Source organism: Cynoglossus semilaevis, chromosome 2 (assembly GCF_000523025.1).
Source record: "Cynoglossus semilaevis isolate Cse_v1.0 chromosome 2, Cse_v1.0, whole genome shotgun sequence".
NCBI lineage: Eukaryota > Metazoa > Chordata > Actinopteri > Pleuronectiformes > Cynoglossidae > Cynoglossus > Cynoglossus semilaevis.
In genome coordinates, this window is record NC_024308.1 from 17,470,468 (window position 1) to 17,484,938 (window position 14,471).

Genomic DNA, 14,471 nt, shown 5'->3' on the forward strand with positions numbered 1-14,471 from the left:
GAATAAACTGCAGTTATACTAAGTCCTTATTAATCCAATACCCATTTATGAAATACTTAATTTTTTTTATTTTCTATTAACAAATGGCATCACCTTCCAGTACGAAAAGAAGCCAAGTAGGAAGAAACTTCAGTCACATTTAGCCACTAGAGGGTGACTGAGCCGTTTTGGGGAAATATGTTTCAAAAGAGAACGCTTCTCACTTTATTTATCACGTCACTGAATATTTTCCAGGCAGTTTATGTTCTGGGTCACAACTTTCACAAATTGATGCCTGGCACACGCAAGGGTTGGATCAGAGTCTTTATGAAAAGGTCTTATTAGAAACCAAATGAACAATGAAGGGTCTTGGCTCACTGCTTGGTCCGTCAATTTAAAAACAATGATTCTCAGAAAGGTTGGCCAGGTCTTGGATTTTTATTATATGAGATCATGTGTAATATTTAAGGAGTTTGAGGAAAAACTGCTGCTTAACATGTGCAACCTTTTACTCCTGAACTAGTACTGCATGAGAAACAGCCATGCTCCCACTGTGGACATCACCACATTGTTTCAGCATAATTTTAGATTAGTTATTATGCAGTTCATTGTGGCACAAAAATGCTTCAAATCAGATAAAAGGGGGCGCCAGACGTTCATTTCATGCAGAAATGCCAAGATTATCTTCAGCCCAAATTCACATGAAATGGAGCAAAAAAAATGAGCTTCGTTCATGTTTCAGCTCGTTTTGTGAACACAATAGGAGACGAGTTCTGTGGCAAACAAATGACCAATTAATACTTCCTTTAATTAATACTGCTCGTAGAGATTCAAACGTAAAACTGTCCTGCCTGCAGAGCAGATCTGTTTAAAAAAAACCTAATAATAATTTTGATTCAGCTTAAATCAGTAGGAAAACACAACGTTGTTATAGAGCAGTGACGGGCAAAATAAGGCCCAGGGGCCGTATGCAGCCTGTTCAGACTTTTAATCTGGTCTGTGAAACTTTTTCAAATTATATAATTTATATTTATTTTTATATTTATATTAACTTTATACTTCTGCCTTTTCCCTGCAATAACCACCTTTCCGCAATAGATGGCGTAGGAAATGATAATGGAATTTTATCATTTTAGCCTTTATGTATGACATTAACATGTCATTTATCTTAGTTCACATGAACGCTCCATCTATCTGCTCATAACCCTAACCCTGTTCAATTTTGGACCCATCGTGGCCCGAGGATCCAAGCAATTGAGTAAACATGAGGAGGGGTCAACTCACTGGTTCATTTTTCTCTGCTCCAACATTTTCCGTTGTACTAAATACATAGTAAATTTAAGAATTATTTGAACAAATATCATGAAGTTATTCAGTGAAACACTGACGTTCTTTCTGACCTGGTTTGTGATTGTTAAAGGTTGAACTGCGTTTTTAAAAACAGCTTTGTACCTGGGATTCATAATTCTGTCTCTTACTGATATTCAAGCCTTTTTTTCCCCACACGGGAAGTCAGTCCAGCTCTGAAGCCAAGTGTCAGGATGTATCGTTCATACAGAAAGACTCTATTTCACTTTCAACAGATACTTCTACGGATGCTAACAGGCTAACGTTAGCTGTAGCATGGTAGAAGTCTGGCTGTTCTTGAACTATTCTCTTCCTTTAACTCTCTCTCTTTGTACACAGTTGATGCAATAAAACAAACAGTATTCTCGAGTTAAAACAAACAGACAAACACAGAACATCTCACATCACACAGAACAAAGAAGGCATGAAAGAAGTAGGTGAACAGAAAAAGAGGCTGTCGTCGGTGCAGGCATCATCGGCTTTCAGAAGGCAGGGTGAGAGAAGTGAGAAAAGGAAAGTTCACGTTGGTAAATCTAAGCTGCTTCAGTTTTGATATGTAAATAAAAGTGAACGCGGCTCTGAGGAATCATGAACAGTGTGTCAATAATCTCAAAACTCACTTCCAAACACTAACATACTGTACATTCACGGAGCAGACCTCAGCACCGTCGCTGAAATACACACATTCAATATTTCTAATGACAAAGTATTTTTAACGTATAATATTTGAGTGTGGCTTTCTGTGTTGCGTCGTTGTCACGTGAACCTAGAGGTCACAAAAATATATGTACATGTAACTGGTTTACTGCTGTTGTAGACCATAGACAGTATGTATGAAATGGAAGTAGCCGCTCCAATGCTGCTGCAGTTTATGTTGTGAAAAGGAACTCTATGACCAAACTCTTAAATGTCACATCAGTTTGCAGAGTCACTTTCCATTTTGCTTCAGGTCTTATTTGGTGTTCAGTAGAACATGGTCACAGTTGGATTATTGAATGTAAGTGAGTAATTGAATTATGATCCCATTTAGGAGAAAATGGAGAATAGAGTTTGGCTGCGACTTAACTGTCAAATTAACACAGAACCGTGAACCACAGATTTTGTCCACTCTCCCACTTACCTAATTGAATTGATATTATAGATGATGGAGAAGACCTTTACCTAAAACTACTGAGTGGCTTCAGTTGTTTCTCAGGAAAATGAACCATTCTCCCATGAAACTACAGCTCTTCTGCTTCTCACAGCACACTGTGTTTCTAGCTGCCTGAGTTTACTGCAGCCATAGATCATAACCAGATGGTCCGGCCCATTTCTCATACCAGTCTAAGTATCAACAGACAGTCTCCTAGCTGTGTGTGTTTTCCTGATTTGTTGCTCTGAGCATCAGTGCCACAACACAGAAGCTGTGTAACCATGTGTAAGATTAGATTTGTACGCTATATTTCATGACGCTCTGTGAGATCAGTAAACTTCCCAAGACACTTCAACGTGGCGAATTCTCAGAATGTCACCTTTTGTCTCTATTTCTCATGGAATGTGCACCAAACGTCCACTAGAGGCTTTTCATTTTTTAATGTATGAAACGCTCTGACTGACTGACAGTGTGTCACAGTGTTGTCTGTTGTTTTGCCAACAGACCAAAAGTATAATGCAGAAAATATTTCCAGCCAATGGTAGTGTTTTTTTGCTGCTGTTGTCCATATTCAAAAATATGAAACATAAATGATGGCTTTACTAAAAATCATTCATTTCATATTAGTTTGTTTTCATGTTTGAATGTGAATGTTGAATGTATGACATAAAGCAGTACAGTGTGCAGGGATCTGTACATTTAAATGTACTATAAGTTAACAGAACATATGTGGACCTCCAGCCCAATACCCCATCATTCAGTTGAATCCTCCCGCCCCCTCAAAAAAAAAAAAAAAAAAAGTTTGGCTTTGGTAACCAGTGATCACCCTTCATTTATAAGGACTGCACCTCATGACATACACCAGACTCACTGGTAAGAACAGCAGTGAGTTAGTTGGAGGTTGCATTTGCTGCATCAGCTGCAACAGTGAAAGTATAATAATACCTTGTTAGGTTAAACCAAATAGAAACATTACACCTACGTCCTCAGCTTCAATAACCTACGGTACACCTGTGTTTTGTGACTGGCAAAACAGGAGAAAACACAGCAGGGGGCAGCAAATGAACACAACACTGTTTACATCCCATGACCCGATCATAGTGACTGGGGACTGATTGTGATTCTGTCCTCTGTTAAAATGGGATCCATGCATAAGATACTGTAAAAAACAGAAAAAAAATCCAAAGTCACACACACACTCACTCACACACACACACACACACACACACCAAGCCCCCACACTGTAATCTCTGTCAGCTATGACTATATGCAGCAGGACTCGTCTCCTCTGTGGACCCTGCTGACATGAAAACACACTGTCTCCTTGGGTTGACTCTTACACAGCACTTTGCTGCTCAGAGCAAAACAGGACAGGATGATGTCATCGTTTAGGCTAAAAAACCTCTGTCGACGTAAAACTTTCGTCCTGTAGTCAGGCTTGAGTCATTGTTTCTCTCCCGTCTGGTTTTCATACCTTCCCAGCGCTCCTAGCATATTTCTGTAAGGTACACAATGCTTCGCTCAGTTGTGCTGAGGCTGGATTAAAAAGGCTGATCACCCAGCAGCTTTAAAGCACCTGGAGCAGAGGCAGACACACACTTTCTGGCTGGTCAAAGGCAGCGGTGGGGAATTAAGGCAGCTGTCCCCCAGGATAAGATCGTCTGAATACAAATCTCTTAATGATGCTGTTGACAGTGAATACAACCTTCTGACAGAGACACAGTTTGTTTTTGCATGTGATTTTTCTCCCCGTTTCTTCATCGTTGTGACACACATGGTCACCACCGCTCAGTCCAAAGGTCTCACGGCTCTACTTAGGTGGTATGACAACAAGCGGAGGCCCTCTCCTGGGCCTCCACATTAGAACCTGGGCGTCATTAGCGTTGGGCCTCTCCATGGCGTTTGCAGGAATGGGCTCCATGCGGGTTAGCACCCTGGGCTGGTCCTGATGTAGTCGGCCCACTAGCCGCGCCCTGGTGCCCAGAGGCAGAGATGGATCCACCGCGATATCAACTCTCATCCTCCACTTGATGGTGTGGAGCAGAATCTTTTCCCTGGACGCCGTGTTGAGCGCCACGAGCCAGGTGGTGAAACTCTGGTCCCGCTTGATGTTTGTTAGTAAGGGTGTGTTGGATTCACTGACCGGCACGGCCCAGGTGACGCTGGGGTAGAAGTTGTCGTTCATGCTGACAATGAAGCGAGAAGACTTGGAGGTGGGGCCCACTATGGTGACGGTCTCTGTTGTGTTTCCATACCAGGGGTAGCTCACACCGTCAGAGTCACTGATGGCTCTCACCAAACCCTCCCTCAGCTGAGGCAGCTCCCAGCTCGACCTGCAGCGGCGATAAAAAAAAGAATATCTGAGCATCCAACAGAAGATTTAGTCATTTTACAGATGGAACTAATTCTGTTCTTTCCTTTATTTCCTGTCACAAATATTCAATGCATGTGTAAAAAAAGTGACTTTTCACTTTTTTCCATTCTAACTGCAATTCTAAAAGATGAACCCACACAAAGCTCTCAGTTTAACAGTGGTGACGTATGGTTTATAGACAGGGGCAGAGTTGAAGATGAGGTGATGAAGGTGTGGTTGCTGTGGACAGACAGAGGATGTGGAATATATGTACATTTGGACATATTTGTGGACATGTGTGTACAGTGTGTGTATTATATACCTTTTTAAATATTTAAGATATGGAGAAATACCTTCTACACATCCACACCTCTTTTTACCTGAATAATATTTTTTCGTGGACCATGAGGTTGAATGCAGAGCCTCATGTTGAACCACCCTGTTTCATTGTAAGCCTATTTCAGATTAAATTTTAATTAACAAACAATTTACATTTAACACTAGTTATAATTCAGTCCTACAGAGGACCCACTCTGTTGTGGTTTTTGTAAATACGGTGTGTCAGTGATTATTTTCTACCTCTCCCACAGATTGAAGTCTAATGTTGTGGTCCAGTCAGGGTTAGAGGTTGGTGACCATATGGATTTAACACACAAAATGACTTGATGGGCCACATTTGGTCCCCGGGCCTTGAGTTTAACACATATGAGCTAGACCAAGAAAATACATTTTCTGATAACAAAAAATAAAAAAATAAAAATTCAGCGCTTGGCATAAAATGTCTCACATTATCAATGTCAGCCAGTTTAGGAAATGATGAAAACAGTCTGTTACTCATGTCTGGAGATGGCATATTCATGTTTATATTCATGAGTCTTTAAAAGTTGTCATTCCAGAGCCGAGCTGGCGTTGAGCAGCGTCTGTGAGTGCCACCTCACGGCCGTAGACTGTGTTTTAGTCAACACTTAGTGTAGATCCTGAGGCTCATCCTGCTCTATCTGCTCAGCTCTCATGGTCAGCCTGACACACACACACACACACACACCACCTCAAGCCTTTGCTCTCACCCTCGTACGCCCACTCTCCAAACCCAAAAGGGATTAAACATCCCCCATCCATGCCTGGTGGGGATGTGGGGGAGGACATGTCTCTGTGGGCACAATTTGTGTCTGAGTGCAGCAACTGTTGTTAAGCTCTTCTAATAGCAGCTTTCCTATTTAGGTGCCAAAGTCACAGGAACAGAATCTGTTGGTGGGCGTTTGAATGAAGGAGTACAGTTAACCTGCTGTGTGCACAAATGCTCCGTCATCTTTACCTCACCTTTTTCACAGCAACCGTTTCCAAATGTTGCCATTAGACTCAGAGGCTTCCACCATTTACTGTCACATACTGTATGAGTCACAGTCATTTTAAAACAAAGGCCTATACTGTACTGTATGCACTCTACTGTCATCAACGTCTCCAAACTGTTTCACCTTTGATACAAAAACTAATAACCAAATCTCCTGATGTAACCCAGCACATTTGTTTGAGTGAATTTCTGAAGTGCCAACAAATCTGAATATACTTTAACACAGATCCTGGTTTACAGTTCATTTAAAGTACGTGTTGATTAAGGAATAACTTTGCACAGGTGAATCAGTGACATCCACACTGAAACTGTCGTCACAAGGTGTGCTGAAGCATCTACTGTGGGGTTAGGGTAACATCTTCTTCACCTGACAGTTGGGGTGTGATTTGACCATATACCCTGCTTTTATTTTGTGTAATACCTACTTAATTTTACTTTTTTTCTAAACATAATTTAGTTGTTCTTGGAAGAGTCTCTCATTCTGATTCTCTTTAAAGTATGAAAGGTTATTTTAATGTCTGACGTCTTAATGAAACTTCTCATTTTTTCCCACTGTATATAAATAATAGTGATTCTTTTCTTTTCTAAGTTTCTACCAAAACATTTTGTTTTTAGCATCACTGAAGAAAAGCTTAACTTAAACCAAGTAATTTTTTATACTCTAATTTCAACTTGATCAGATTGTTTAGTGCATACATACGTATATAAATATATTATACGACATTATACAGACTAATATATTTTAGTGCCTGTAAATACAATAAACTCCTGTGTGTAGTTTTTCTTAACCTGCATCAAATGTATGCATTTTTTTAATCTAAATAATCGCATGTTGAAGTGTTTAGAAACACGTGTACATATATCAGCAGCTTCATTAATTGAACTACTGCACTCGTACACGAATCTGACACAGTGTGACCCAGGTGTGACAGCGCCGTGAACTCACATGCCGATGTCTCCATAGGTGTTGTAAAATTCCATCTGGGTGCAGGCTTGGATCCAGCCCACCACCCAGGTTTCATTGCGGGGAATGGGGGGCATCACAATCCGTGCTGCGGCTTTGAAATAGGGCGTCCTGTAGCGCAACACTATGGGCGAGTTCTCCTCGATGACAGTGGGGCAGTGGTCTATGGTGGCCGACAGGTCGTACACCACAATGTTCTCACGTTTGATGCGGGACTTGTTACAGGCGATGCTCTGGATGCAGCCCATGTCTGCACAGGTGAGGGTGGTGCAGGTCAGCAGCAGCAGCAGCGGCAGCCAGGAGCACAGCTGACCGGGACCGGGACTGATACTGGGTTCAGGTGCATCAGATAAGAGTCTGGGCTGAGGCAGAAGTGGTGCCACAGTGCACAATAGAGGCCTGATTCAAAAACACAAAAGAGCATCAGAAACCGGCTGCACTCTGACCGAGTTCTTGTCGGTCAGCTGTGAGGGGGCATCGAGCAGCTACTGGGGTCTTTGGCTGCTGACCCTTGGTCTCGGTCTCCCTGAAGGCCAAACCAGAAACGTCCTCGTGTCAATTCAATATAATACAATAATATTCCGTTACTGGCGCTGTAGCAGTGGTCTCTGTGTTCCTTCCTTGCTCCTTTCCTCCTCCAACCTCAGCCAGTAACCTTTGATCTTCCTCTTCCTTCCTCGGGCTGTCATGTCACAAGAGCCGCCTGTGTAGCAGTGGACATCGGGGAAACAGCAGCAGAGGTACCCGGTGTTCGGGCAGCGGTGCTTGTTGTTGATGCGGTAATGCACATGAGATGCTGCTGCTGCTGCTGCTGCTGCTGCTGCTGCTGCTGTGGCAGCCTAAAGCCCGATGTTTAGCAGTGTCACGGTCCTTCATGCCTGTCGACTGGACTTGAAAGAAAAACAGATGAAGCAACGTGAACCTGGGAGACAGCGCATCTGTGATGCCGCCGCCGCCGCCGCCGCTGGTGCTGCTGCTACTGTTGCTGGAAACAGATTCTTCCACCGGATGTAGAGTTGCATTGACACGGTCAGTCAAAGAGCCTACACCGGGAGGGAGACGATATTTCTCAGAAAGTAAAGATCAGAGTGGTGAAGCCATGTCATGAAGAAGCTGAGATGAAGAACATCAGCAGCATCCTCTCTGCTGCTCCGTGTCGCTGTTCACTCTCCGTGGTGCTGAACCCGAGGCTGAACGAGCCAATGGGCGACTCGAGGCGTAGGAGCGCCCGTTACTGCACAGTAGTAGCTGTGTGACACCCACCACCACCCCCACCCACTACTCCTCCACCCATATTGGAACAATGCTTTCTTATTCGATGTTCACGGATCATGATTTAGATGAAGAAGCCCTTTACTGTGGAATCCCTGTGTTTGCTTTTTCCATACACACTGCAAGCAACAGGTCGCAACTATGCGTAAATCTCTCAGTCCATAAATGTTATTGTACATTACTGCTCTGAATCACTAACATGACATCAGATAATTCGTCGTCTATCAATGTGTGTGGGTATCACACCAGTGGTCAAGGTTTACCTCCTAACATGGCATGATGGATGGCAAAATATAACCATTCATAATTCTCCGGGATTACAAATTAAAAAGTATTCCCTCTTTAATTATCTTGCTTTGGACTATGAGAAGAACCGCTGAACTGCTAATCTTTTTCATGTGTAAAGTAAAAAGACACAAACAAAAATACTTTTAGACAAAATCTGATTATCATACATTTCAATTTTGTCTTAATGATGGCATGGGATAACTTTGCCAATAAGTTTATGATCAACTGAAAGTTTGAATTTGGCTTTGAAACCTGTTTTTATTTTACACTTACTAAATAGGCCTACTTTACTATGCAAAAAATGCTACAGGCTCACACGGGGATTTTAGTGGCTGATATTAATCGGTGCATTAGACTTTAACAAGTACTTTTAATTAAAAAGTGAAAAATAATTTAGTTACAAATCAAAAATAAAAGCCCACTATCACTTACACGTTTTATTTTGAAAGTCCACACTTGTGTTTTGAGTTGAGACGTAATTTCCGGGGAGGTGGCCACCGATGCTGCTGATTCACATGTGGAAACATCGTATCGTTTTTTAAATAAGTTAACATGCCAGAGTCGACTCTGTAAACATACTTTGTCAACGGAGTTCTTCACCATTTATCATGGTAGGCGTTTGTGTTTATTTCACCTGATAATAAACGTTTTAAAGACTCATTACTGAACAACATGCTAAGCTAGGCTAATTCAAACTGCTAATAAAGCTATGTGGTTACTCTGCTGTTGTTCAGCAAAACAGGTGCATCTTATTACTGACTGTTTTCTAAGAAATTAACTACATTACCCTTCAGGTTTATTAATGCTTAAAATGTTATTATATATATATTTATATTTTAAATACAACTCAGTGTAAAGTTGGTTTTCACCAAAACAATTAAACCCAATGATGAAATTATTGTTATGTTCTTATTATTATAGTTGTTTATTCATTTCATAACTTTGGATTTTAACTATGTTTTAACAATGTGTTGTTTTCGTTTTATATTCATTGACAATTATTAGAGCATTTACACACACACACACACACATATATTCAGTATATGTAGTGTGAAATAATATTAAATATAAAATTCAACGTCTTTTATCTGCAGGTCCCTTCAGACTTTAAAAGCCTAATCCAGAGGTTTTATCATCTTCAGTCTGAGCGTATAGAGGCCTATCGCCTTTTTGAAGAGTAAGTATGCAGTTGTCAATCATAATGGACACTCCTAATTTACTTTTCAATTAGAAGTGTCATCTTAAATAAAAGAATTAGACTTTGTCTTTCCCCATCATTTAACCTGTCTTGTACATTATCTGTGTCAGTATTATTTTTTTTCAATTTTTTCAGTTGTTTTTATTCTTCCTAAATTTGCATTTGTTTCAGGATGTGTCATTACTGTTTCTTTAGTTTAAAGTGCACAATGGGAAAAAATATAATTTGCCTTATAAATTTCATCTGTTTATCTTTTAACATGTTTGTGGGTGATGGTTGTCTTTTAGGGGACATGAGGCCTACTTGAGGACGGGGCCCCAGTATGACTTTGACCACTACAGACAGTTGGTCCATGAAATTACACAGGCCTTCAGTGGTATCTCTAAAGAAGTACTGGAGATCAAGGGGACACTGCATCATAATTTTGACAGACCAGACCTCTCGGAGCACATCGAGAAGCTGCAGAACAAAGAGAAGCAGAAACTTGAACTGGTAGGAAACTCTTTGTTTTTTTTTTGTTTGTTTTTATTTTTATATGGAATAATTCTGTCAGAACCACATTCAGATTAGAGAATGAGAAAAACCAGGAACCAAACCAAAGATATCCCTTTACTTACGTTAGAGGCGTCCTCTGGTGTTTGTCTTCTGCGAGCACTTCTTTGTTTTTCTAGTAATTTTACCCTTTCTTTGGCAAACGGTTGGTACATGTTTGGATGAAAATGTTTGCCAAGGGAAAATAGACCCAATAGGAGGCGCTAACAGAACTGCAAGGTCTGAGCTGACTTGGCAAGGGCTGAGTTAAAAAGAAACAAAGTCAGCGTGAACAGATTCACACTGCCTTGTTGCTGTAATTATACCCTCGCAGAGATGTTTCTCCCTTGATGTTGAAAGCCAGACTAAGAAGCTAACTATGTTATATATAAGATGAAGGCTGTGATAAACTGACAGGATTATGTTCATATGAAACTTTACTGTTGTTCTATGGACTCGTGGAGACAGAATGGTATCAGTGTTTGTATGTTGCTCTGCTGTTACTGAATGAATGAATGAATAAATAAACATTGTTGTACCGGATGTCTGCACAACTGTTAGACACCTGTACAAATTAAAACACACAAAGAGTAGCTTTATTTGTTTACTCTTCATGTTCTGATCCCTAAATGGGAGGTTGCTTCAAAATTGACAAATCATTCTTTGAACTGCTGCCTGTTATTAAGGGGGGAAGCAAAAAGTTTATATAAGTACTGTATGACTGTAGTTCAGCCCAGTTTAAGTTTTTGGTACAGTTCCTCTCTCTCAACACATGGGGGCAGAGTTTCTCACTGTTAAATTCCAGCTATGTCTTCGAATGAAGGAGACAGCAACTACTGAGAATGTAACACTGTGACCAACCAGATAATTTAAGAGAGGAAAATGAGAAATATAAATATGCTATATAAAATATGTTTATATCAAATCATAATACCATGATATCTGAATAAGGCCGTCACACTGAGTAATGAAAATGTGGGGGATTACAAGGACAACAATGCACATTACAAGGACAACAATGCAAAAAAGAGGACAGATCGGTCAAATATACAGTATAAAGTGTGTGAAAGCTGCTGTACTGTATAATTTAATGATGAAAAAATGAACATTGATGGACTTTTTTATAATTTAATCAGTTTTGTTCTGCTGTTCATTTGACTCACACTCAAAAACAATGTTCCTCACACCAACCAGGTGAACAACGCTCAGCTGCTGATTTTTATGAGTTCAATGTCTTATTGACTGTTTGCAGTGCTCTGTGTAAGATGCTGTCATGGTGGATGACCTTAAAGCTGTGGTCACTGAGGTCCCTGGGGTCAAACCGTATACATCCTGCCTTTGTGAAAAATTGATTAAGTGCAGGTTTTATACTGACACTGATGTCTCAGTTAATGAGACTCAGCTAATAAGTTGCACTTTTTAATTACGCAAGGGCGGACATGAAGTTTAGCCAACAGCAGCAGCATTTTAAATAATAGATGTAGTTTTTAAGCTGAAGATCCGTCCATGCTGATCTAGGTTTTTTTTTAACACACAGCTGACTCGTAAAGGTTTAAGGTATTTATAACCAGCTCTGTGAAATTCTTTTTCGACTGGACGTGTTTGTCCTGAACAACAACCATTTTATTGGAGTATAAATTTGTGACATGAAAAGCTGTCGGTCTGCAATGCTCATCATGTGTGCAGAGACGGGGTTCAGTCAGACGAGTGTTAGAAGGTTAACAGCTCCAGTGGTTCCCCGCATTCTTGAAGAGTCGGCATCTTCTCCATCTGGTGCTCAGTGTTGATGTGTAGCACTTTTGTATGAAGTTTTACATAAAACTTTTTATGAAGCTTTTTATTATCTTCCAGTTCATCCTGTGCCTCTGCTTGATCCTGCACTGATGAATGGTTTGCATAAATCTTGTTTGATGTGCTTTCTCCACAGACGGCCAAGCTGCAGCTGGCCAGGCAGCGGGCCCAGGATCACCCCGAGGACGAAGACTGTCAAGAAAAGATCCAAGAGATCAGGCACGAGTAAGAGCAGCCATTGTCACCCGTGTTTACTGTGTTGACTCCCCGCTGACCCATTTACTATCTGACTGACTCTCAACCTGCTGTCGGCCGGAGAACTGCTCGGACGGGTGGGGGTTTGTGTGCTCTCTAACAGCCCTGTCTTTTGTTACCAGTCTCATTTAATGTTGCTGGGAGATAAGTTGTTGTAGATTTACACAAATTAAAAAAAAAAAACAAAAAAACAATGGTTCCAATTAAATGTGCATCTGTTTTCTTGTCCTCTCCAGAATGATTAAGAACAAAGAGGCCTTGAGTGAGATCATGCAGGACTTTAAGTATGACTCAGAGGAGAGTGATTGACAGGTGACTCCCCGGAGTCCCGCAGCCGCCCTCGTCATAGCACAGTGGGGCTGACAGGTCAACTCTCCTCTGCTGCAACTTCCATCCTGGACCTCTCGGCTGCAGTTATAGAATCACTGCACCCAGCTGCCCTGTGGCTCCACCCTGCTCACTGCTGCAGTCTTCTTCCACCCAAGAGGGCCGTCCACAATCCTTGTGCGTTTCTGTGTGCGTTTCTGTGTGTTTCTCTCAGGGTTCATGCAATTTTTTTTGCAGTGCATGCCACCGCAAAAAAAAAAACAAAGAAAAAAATGAAATTAAATGCGTGTACTGTAACGACGTGGATAAAATTAAAAAACGGTAAACAAATTGACAAAGATTTTTTAAAATATATTTTTAATAAAACACTTAATTTTGTTAACATTTCATATAGCATATTTGTCATGTAACCTTAGGTGTAACGTTCATAACTAGACAAAAGTATATATAGTATCAGAGTGTGTACCCAGGCCCACTGTGTTGACTTTAACTGAAGTAGAAATGAAGGAATTTTAGTTTTTATTTCAACCACTTCTGCTTTATTACATGTTCAGGGGTGAGGAGATCGGGGGTGAGTCTGGGTGAGTGGAGACACCCAGACCCACAGCTTTAACAATCTGAAGGTAGAGTCCACGAAAAACGTAATAGAAGAGCATGAGTGGAGAGGCTGCAGAAGCTGCTGTAGACATTTATAAGGAGCTCAAAGACGTAAACGTTCAAGGTAAAAAGAAATTCTCTTGTCAATTGTTGTCCCTCAAATGATACAGTTAAAAGTCCAGCGTTTATCTCCAATGTTGCATCTCATACATTCCATAAACCTTTCCTGATGTTGCCATCTGTCTGCAGTCACACTGAAGGTCAAATACTGAGTGTCCTGAATACAGAATCACTGCGTTGGTGTGGTATTTGATGGGACTGGCAGTAAATAAGAATTTTACTCGGGTTGAAACCTGTTATTTGTTTGTTTGGATGCTATGATGGAGTCTGTAATTTACATTCCACAGTAGACTGACCAACAGTGTTAGAGAGAGTCTCTATTCCAATACTGACTGATAATATTTCCAACAGTGAATTTTTTTGAAAATTATATAACTGCCATTTTCGGTTAGTGTAACTGGTACTTTCTTTAAAACAGTCCACAAACTCCAGTTAGCTGGAACTTTGTCCACTTATATTTTCATGCCATATATTTTGATGTCATTATATCAACTGGATAATTTATCACTGAGGACTTTCAGACTGCACTTCCATTATTAACCTTTTTTTTAAGAAACAAATCTCATGATTCTTGGCATTATACATATCAATTTATCAAATGTATTTACAAATGCCCCCCCTGCCTCCTCCCGCCCTCCCTGCTCTCACCCCCCTCTGTGCAGGCAGTGTCGTAGCTTACTGTTACCGCAGTTAATCACATTGCTGGTATTAAAATACATTATACACATTTTCACAGGCTTGCGTAATTGTTTCATTATAGCTTCTGAACTGACTTAAGTTGACATAAATAAAAGGGCTGAACTGAAAGCATAACCTTTTTTTTTTTTTTTTGAAAACACTGAATAAAAGTGCAGTAACCGAGGGCATAAATGTACAAGTGTTTGTGCAGAGTCTGATCTGGCCAGCGGAAATAGCAGAAGAAGGCTGCATTGTCTCACTTCAGTTATCTTCCACTCGGGCCTTTTA

General features: G+C 40.8%; 2 protein-coding genes across 4 annotated transcripts; one reads left to right on the forward strand and one right to left on the reverse strand.

Moving 5' to 3' along the window:
* Nucleotides 1-6: 6 nt before the first annotated feature.
* Nucleotides 7-12,334, reverse strand: fam78bb (family with sequence similarity 78 member Bb). Of its 2 annotated transcripts, none has more exons than XM_008307082.3 (2): nt 7,109-8,954; nt 7-4,791 (listed from the first exon to the last, which is right to left on the reverse strand). In XM_008307082.3, the coding sequence occupies exons 1-2, from the start codon at nt 7,372-7,374 to the stop codon at nt 4,269-4,271; spliced, it is 789 nt and encodes a 262-aa protein (XP_008305304.1). In that variant the 5' UTR covers nt 7,375-8,954; the 3' UTR covers nt 7-4,268. The 2 variants fall into 2 exon arrangements, 1 of the variants encoding a protein (XP_008305304.1); XR_521331.3 differs by lacking the exon at nt 7,109-8,954 and adding an exon at nt 10,502-12,334 and having other exon boundaries at nt 4,704-4,791.
* On the forward strand, nt 9,145-14,312 carry rex1bd (required for excision 1-B domain containing). Of its 2 annotated transcripts, none has more exons than XR_003049242.1 (5): nt 9,145-9,297; nt 9,781-9,863; nt 10,172-10,376; nt 12,343-12,538; nt 12,698-13,049. XR_003049242.1 is itself a non-coding variant. In XM_008307084.3 (5 exons), exons 1-5 carry the CDS (start codon nt 9,295-9,297, stop codon nt 12,768-12,770), a joined length of 453 nt encoding a protein of 150 aa, XP_008305306.1. In that variant the 5' UTR covers nt 9,146-9,294; the 3' UTR covers nt 12,771-14,312. The 2 variants fall into 2 exon arrangements, 1 of the variants encoding a protein (XP_008305306.1); XM_008307084.3 differs by having other exon boundaries at nt 9,146-9,297; nt 12,343-12,431; nt 12,698-14,312.
* Nucleotides 14,313-14,471: the final 159 nt, after the last annotated feature.

What these genes read in the sequence shown, in the direction of transcription:
- fam78bb (XM_008307082.3), bottom strand. Translation starts at nt 7,374, where the DNA reads ATGGGCTGCATCCAGAGCATCGCCTGTAACAAGTCCCGCATCAAACGT. An exon ending in ACCTATGGAGACATCGGCAT is followed by an intron (nt 4,792 to 7,108) that starts GTGAGTTCACGG and finishes TCGCCGCTGCAG; the next exon opens with GTCGAGCTGGGAGCTGCCTC.
- rex1bd (XM_008307084.3), top strand. An exon ending in GCCTATCGCCTTTTTGAAGA is followed by an intron (nt 9,864 to 10,171) that starts GTAAGTATGCAG and finishes GTTGTCTTTTAG; the next exon opens with GGGACATGAGGCCTACTTGA. An exon ending in ATCCAAGAGATCAGGCACGA is followed by an intron (nt 12,432 to 12,697) that starts GTAAGAGCAGCC and finishes TGTCCTCTCCAG; the next exon opens with AATGATTAAGAACAAAGAGG.